The sequence below is a fragment of the Cnephaeus nilssonii genome (genome assembly GCF_951640355.1).
Source record: "Cnephaeus nilssonii genome assembly, chromosome: 5".
Lineage (NCBI taxonomy): Eukaryota > Metazoa > Chordata > Mammalia > Chiroptera > Vespertilionidae > Cnephaeus > Cnephaeus nilssonii.
In genome coordinates, this window is record NC_137076.1 from 20526027 (window position 1) to 20533479 (window position 7453).

The following is a 7453-nucleotide window of genomic DNA, read 5'->3' on the forward strand; positions in this document are numbered from 1 at the left end:
CTATTACATACTTCTTTATTCTCAGGTCTCGCTCTTCTCCCCTCTGCATCATTTCTTGATTCCTATCTTCAATATCACAAATTCTTTCCTCTAACTGGTTGGTTCTATTTTCTATGCTCATCAGCTCACTCTTAATTTATTTAACTGCCTGCTTCATTTCCAGGATTTCTGCTTGATTCTTTTTTAAAATTTCAATTTCTTTGGAGAAATACTCATTGTGTTCATTGCTTTGTTTTCTGAGTGCGCTGAATTGCCTGTCAACATTTTCTCGCATCTCATTGAGTATTTTCAGAACTGCAACCTTGAAATCTCTGTCATTCAACTTGCATAATTCCATGTGTTCCAGCCTGTTTTCTGGGGATTTTTCCTTTTCTTTCTGTTCATCCTTGTGGTTGTTCACAGAGTTCACTGTTCTTTGTTTTCCCATTTATCTCTGAGGAGGTCTTTCTACTCTGTTCCAGTAGATGGCGCTGAATTGCAAGATTTTTATCCTCCTCTGTTGCTTGGGGGTGAGGTTTGTTTTTCCCTGACAGTAATGGCTACTCCTGATCTCCGCAGGTCCAGCCCAAGCACCCCTCTTGAGGTTCAGTCACAGAGGGAAATTGTGTTTCTACTGCAACAGCTCTTGGCCTACAGATAATACACTCCTGGAGCCAAGTCCTGGAGCCAACTCCAAGAGCGATGGGAAGCGAGATTTGGGAGTCCAATCAGTGGCAGGGCTCTGCGATTTCCTTCCTTTGCAGAGCAGCTCTGTAGGGCGGGTGTCTGCTGACCTGCAATTTAGACCCCATTCACAACACGCCCTCAGCTTCAGACACTCACTGCTGGCGTGCACGACCGCACAATGCCGCTACTCCAGTGGCACCTCCAACCGCTAGCCACTTGCCAGGTTAGCTCTCCGTTCGTCCCAACCAGCGGAGGGAAATGCCCATAATTGCCGCTGCCAGTTTCCAGCCGCGCAGACAGGCTGCTGAGCTGTAGCCCTGTTTGGCACGCCTCCCTTCTGGTCTCTCCGCTTATTCCAAGGAGCCCACCTTAGTTGTTCCAGTGTGCGGGTCTCTCAGGCGTGCATTTGTGTCAAGCAGGGCCTTCTTTATTGAATTGTAGGTGGTTATTTTGTTGAGATGCTAGGGGGAGAGTTGAGATGCGCCCTTACACCGCCATTCCTCTGACTAGGCTGTTTTCTTGGCTCTCTGGAAATGTTATAGGAAAGAAGTGAGCCTAGTGGGGCTGCTTTAGCTCACTGAGAGGTCAGAGATAAAGGGGGCCTTGGAGACAGGATCAGGGGTGGAGCTACCACATGTTCCCCTGGTTGCAAGTCGCGTGGGGACCCTTAGAAATAAAAAGTTCATGCCTGGGAAGGGGCATGGGTGTGCTCTAGGGCAAGCTCACATTGAGTCTTTGTACTGAGGGCTTTTTATTCTTTTTTCCCCTGCAGGCAAGAATCTTAGGGGAGGACTTGGTAGATTATTCATCAGCTTTCCAGGTGCATTTGTAATATGCTGATGCATTAAAATGAGTGTATAGGGGAGTGTTGGTTTATTCTTTGGTCTGATTTACTGTTTTACTTTTATCTTAGGTATGTCTGGCTTTAATGGGGTTTTTGTTATTTGATCCTCTGACTTCATTTGTCCTTGGGTTTAGCTGGCACAAATGGCTTTAATTGGGTCTTTGTTCTCTATTTTCTTAGGCCAGCTAAGCTATGTTATTTACAATCGCTAAGATTTGGAAACAGCCTAAGTGCCCAGCAGTAGATGAATGGATAAAAAAGCTGTGGGACATTTACACAATGGAATACTATGCAGCTGTAAAACAGGGATCCCTTACCCTTTGGGACAGCATGGATGGACCTGGAGACTATTATGCTAAGTGAAATAAGCCAGTCTGAAAAAGACAAATATCACATCATCTTACTTATTTGTGGAATCTAATGAACAAAATGAATTGACGAACAAAATAAGGCCTGAAGCATGGAGGCATGGAACAGACTGACATACCTCGATGTGGGGATGGGAGGACAAGAAGAGATAAACCAAAGAACTTATATACTTACATGCATAGCCCATGGACACAGGCAATAGAGTGATGAAGACCTGGGTGGGGGTGGGGGGTAGAGGCTGGGAGGAAGGGGGTAAAGGGGGTGGGGAAATGGGAGACATCTGTAATCTATTAACAATAAAAATATATATTAAAAATAAAAAATTAGAAAAAAAAGAATTAAAAAAATAAATAAATGTAAGGTTTTTTAAAAAAAGTCTCTTCTTCAGCTAGTCTTCAGTTGCTAATTGAGAGTAAATGTTCCCCTATATAGTTTTATTTCCAGTTTTTATTTGAGAGGAGGTGCAATAAAGACCCACCTACCCCACTGCTGTGACCTTCACGGCAGGGTTCAGGATCTGAAGGCAGGCCAATGCACAAATGAAAATGCTATACAAGAAATATGAATTTAGAAGGCATTGGGGGCCAGGTGGAGATCTCTTTCTTGAAGAGGCAGACCGACCTCCTGCCTGGTCTGTTTTTTATTTACTTGAACACACATTTTCCCTTTAGCAATGCATACAGGCAGATCAAAGGTAAAGTTTGGTAAACAGTATAAAGATGATCAGGTTAGGAAATTGCCTTGAACCATTGAGCCCATAGCAGGGTAATATTATGCTGATTTTCAGCCCTGCTGAATATCAAAGTCCATTGGTATCCCAATGTTTCTTTTTGCATTAATATGCTAACTATTGTTTGCTTTAGCCTCCGGCACCCCACTACTCTCTTGAACCCTTGGACCTGGAGATTATTATGCTAAGTGAAATAAGTCAATCAGAGAAAGACAAATACCGTGTGATCTCACTTATATGTGGAATCTAATGAACAAAATAAACTTAAGAACAAAATAGAAATACTGACGTGGATACGTGGTACAGACTGATAGCTGTCAGCGGAGAGGGGAGTGGGGGGACTGGCAGAAAAAAGATGAAGGGATTAGCCAAAAACATATATGCATAACACATAGACACAGACAACAGTGTGGTGACATCCAGAAAGAAAGGGGGGTGGAGGCTAGGGGGAGGTGGGCAAAGAGGGGGGAAATGGAAATGGAAGAGACTTTGTTTGGGATGATGGGCTCACAATGCAGTGTGCAGATGATGTTTTCTTGAGTTGAACACTTGAAGCCTGTATGGTTTTGCAAACCAACATCACCCCAATAAATTCAATTAAAAAATATAATGGGGGTTTCATTTTTTAATTTTTTTGAGGAAATTCCATACTGTTTTCCACAGTGGCTGCACCAGTCTGCATTCCCACCAGCAGTGCACAGGGTTCCTTTTTCTCCACATCCTCGTCAGCACTTGTCGTTTGTTGATTTTTAAAAAAATATATTTTATTGATTTTTTACAGAGAGGAAGAGAGAGGGATAGAGAGTTAGAAACATCGATGAGAGAGAAACATCGATCAGCTGCCTCTTGCACACCTCCTACTGGGGATGTGCCTGCAACCAAGGTACATGCCCTTGACCGGAATTGAACCTGGGACCCTTGAGTCCGCAGGCCGACGCTCTATCCACTGAGCCAAACCGGTTTCGGCGGTTTGTTGATTTGTTGATAGCCATTCTGACAGGTGTGAGATGGTACCTCATTGTCATTTTGATTTTCATCTCTTGGATGATTAGTGGCTTTGAACATATTTTTATATGTCTCTTGGGCTTTTGTATGTCCTCTTTTGAAAGGGGTCTATTCAGGTCTTTTGCCCATTTTTTGATTTGATTGTTTGTCTTCCTTTTGTTAAGTTGTATGAGTTCCCTATAAATTTTGGAGATTAAACCCTTATCAGATATACTAGTCGGATATACTAGTAACATTGGCAAATATGTTCTCCCATGCAGTAGGCTCTCTTGTTGTTTTGTTGATGAATCCAGAGACATAGAAGTATTGAACAGACCATTGAACCTCATAGGGAAGGCGGGAGTGGGGTGTGGGGGGTAGGAGGTGTTGAAAGATCAACCAAAGGACTTGTATGCATGCTTATAAGCATAACCCATGGACACAGACAGCAGGGTGGTGAGGACAGGTGCTGGGGAGGTTGGGAAGGGGGGATGACCGGAGAGAGGTCAATGGGGGAAAAAGAAGACATATGTAATACTTTAAACAATAAAGAATTAAATTAAAAAATATAATGGGGTGATATAATATGACTGACTGACAGAACTGACCACACAAAATTAATTAATTAATTAATTAATTAATTAATTAATTAATTAATTAATATTTATTTTTTTCACACAAAATTTATTAAATTCACACATTCCCCCAATACATCTACACATATATAAAATAATACACTGTCAAACACTAAAATACTTTGACAGAAACTCCAATTTTGTTTGAAAGTATGGAATTCAAAACCACAACAAGAAACCAGCTCTCACTCTATAAACTGTGTAAAGAGCTTGTACAATTTACAGTGAAGTAAAAGGCTTATAACTCTAAATATAAACATTTGTACCAGGAATAAAATAATTGCAAAGTAAAATTGTTTAGTATTCTCTTTTAGACTTACTAAATAATATTTTTATGTGAATAGTCAATGAGAGATGATACTGTAAAATGTTTCTCTCAGGAATGAATGTGGCAAGGTTTTAGCTACTGCCATAGAGCTGAATCTTTTTAATGAATACAAAACAGCTACTACATAAGCACTCATGTTGCCCCCACCCATGAAGTTCCCCTTTTATTTTTAACTAGAGGCCTGATGCATAAAATTCCTGCAAGAATAGGCCCTTGCGACCCCAGTTGCCTTGTGGCCCCGTCCCCTGCCCACTGGTTGTTCTGGAAGGTCATTCCAGAAGGTCATTCCGCCGTCCAGTCTAATCAGCATTTTAGCTCTTTATTATATAGGATTTGATTTAATTATTTTTTTGGAACTTGAAATATATGCAATTTTATTTTTAATGTGAAGCACTTTCAATAAGAGTAAAGCGAGAAAGTTCGCATTAGACAATGGATATATCGAGGGAGCAAAGTTTATTTGGGATCACATATAGAATTTTTGTGATTTTTACACAAGAATTAACATATTATAAAATTGCCCTTGTATAAAACCCTGAGTAACCTAGATAACTGACCATAGGGGTGACTCTGCTTTTGCTTCCCCTGCCCTAATTCCAACTTTTATATTTTAAATAAAAAGCAAACCCACAAAACCCTACCCATCCTGCCTTTGGCCTCCAATAAAGGCAGAGCCCTTCAGTCAAAGTCCATTTTTTTCTCTCTCTGTCTCTCTCTTTCACACACACACACACACACACACACACACACACACACACACACACTTTCCTGTATGGCTTTCGGGCTTGCAGGACCTATGAGTAATAAAATTTACATTGTCATAGCTCCATGATGGTTATTTCAATTATAATAAGGATCAAAAGGGTCCATCTAGTCACAACATTGATTGTGGTCTGAGGAACAAGTAGTAGGACCCAGGCCAGTGCCCAGGCGTTCCTATCCTATTGCATCACTATCAACAGACTGAGACTTATAGGGAACAATCATAAAGTCTACAGTATCAGGAAGATCATTTAAGGTACCGATGTACAAAGAATGAGGGACACATGGTGAATACAAGAACAACTTACTTACAATGATATATGTCATTTGAGAAGAAATTATTGTTAAGACATCAATGTTGCCAATGAAGTAAATGAAAATTTCCAAATATTTCTGATCACAGTTGGAAAAAAGGACAAAGGGAAAACTGTCTACATAATAGACAAAGCAGAAAGCTTAATAAAATGATACCTGAAATTGTACAGAGAAGTTAAAACAAAGATAGGAAACTCAGGGACAGAAATAAAAGGAGCAAGTCTGAAAAACCACAATCTGATTAAAGAATCACAATTTCTGATTTTGAGCCTTGGAGCCTCAAAATCAAGGCCACTTTTTCTACCTCAGGATGATTGTCCCCTTTGTACCTGCCATCCCAAAAAATCTTTTCAGGGCCCTCTTTATGTCTTTGTTTCTCAGACTGTAGATGAAGGGGTTCATCATGGGTGTGACCACCATATACATCACTGAGGCTGCTGCACTTGAGTGAGAGCTCTGGGTAGCAGCAGAGCTGAGGTACTCACCAAAGACTGTACCATAAAATAAGGAGACAACCGAGAGGTGAGATGCACAGGTAGAAAATGCTTTATACTTCCCCTGAGCTGATGGCATTCTATGTATGCAGGACACTATCTTTGAGTAAGAGTAAATGATACCAGCCAGGGGACCACCACCCAGTAGCACAGTTACAAAATACATCACCATGTTATTAAGGAAGGTGTCGGAACAGGCATGTTGGACCACCTGCTTAAGGTCACAGAAAAAGTGGGGGATTTCCAAGTCCGTACAGAAGGACAGCTGCAATACCATTATGCTTTGTAACAAGGAATTCAGGGCACTCATGATCCAGGTCACCAGAACCAGCAGTCCACAGAGTCGGGGGTTCATGATGACCATGTAGTGCAAAGGGCGGCAGATGGCCACAAACCGGTCATAGGCCATTATGGTTAAGAGGATGTCATCCAACACTGCAAAGAGTATGAAAAAATACATCTGGGTGATGCAGCCTTTATAGGTTATGACTTTGCTCTGTGTCTGGATGTTCCACAGCATCTTTGGGATGGTGGTGGAGGTGAAACAGATGTCTACCAAGGACAGGTTGGAGAGGAAGAAGTACATGGGTGTGTGGAGGTGGGAGTCTGAGCTGACAGCCAGGATGATGAGCAGGTTTCCCAACACAGTGATCAGGTACATGGAGAGGAAAATCCCAAATATGAGGGGCTGTAATTCTGGTCCTTCTGAAAATCCCAGAAGAAGAAATTCTGAAATTGGGGTATCATTGCCTCGTCCCATGTGGTAAAGGTGACTAGTAGGAAAGAAAAAATAGCATGATTAGTTTTTACATAAATGGTCATTACTAATATAGTTGAAATGCTACAATTATATTTTGTATCATGGCCTTTAAGACACAACCCAGCCCGTGACAACTCTGATTAGGATTTTCTGTCCTCCTTAGACCTTTTTCCCAAGGTGGTCATGGGTTACATAGTGTTTTTATTTTGTTTTCAAATATTTATTGTTGAGAGTATTATAGATGTCCCCTTTTCTCCCCCTATTACACACCTCCACCCAGTTCCCACACCACCCCAGTCCTTCACCACCTTACCGTTTGTGTCCATAGGTAATGCATATATGCATATAAATTCTTTGGTTAATCTCTTCCTGCCCTCCTCCCCGCTTCCCTCTGAGATTGGTCAGTCTGTTCCATGTTTCCATGCTTCTGGTTGTATTTTATTCATCAGTTGATTTTATTCATTAGATTCCTTGTTCATTTATCTTGATTTTTAGATTCCATTGATAATAGATATGTATTTATTGCCATTTTATTGTTCATATTTTTTTATCTTTTTATTTTTCAA

General features: G+C 41.0%; 1 protein-coding gene across 1 annotated transcript; it reads right to left on the reverse strand.

Annotated features, from left to right (window-relative positions):
• Positions 1-5933: 5933 nt before the first annotated feature.
• On the reverse strand, positions 5934-6887 carry LOC307099288 (putative olfactory receptor 7A2; the record flags this gene model as incomplete). The annotated part of the gene is made up of 1 exon (XM_079770635.1): positions 5934-6887. One exon carries the CDS (start codon positions 6885-6887, stop codon positions 5934-5936), a length of 954 nt encoding a protein of 317 aa, XP_079626761.1.
• Positions 6888-7453: the final 566 nt, after the last annotated feature.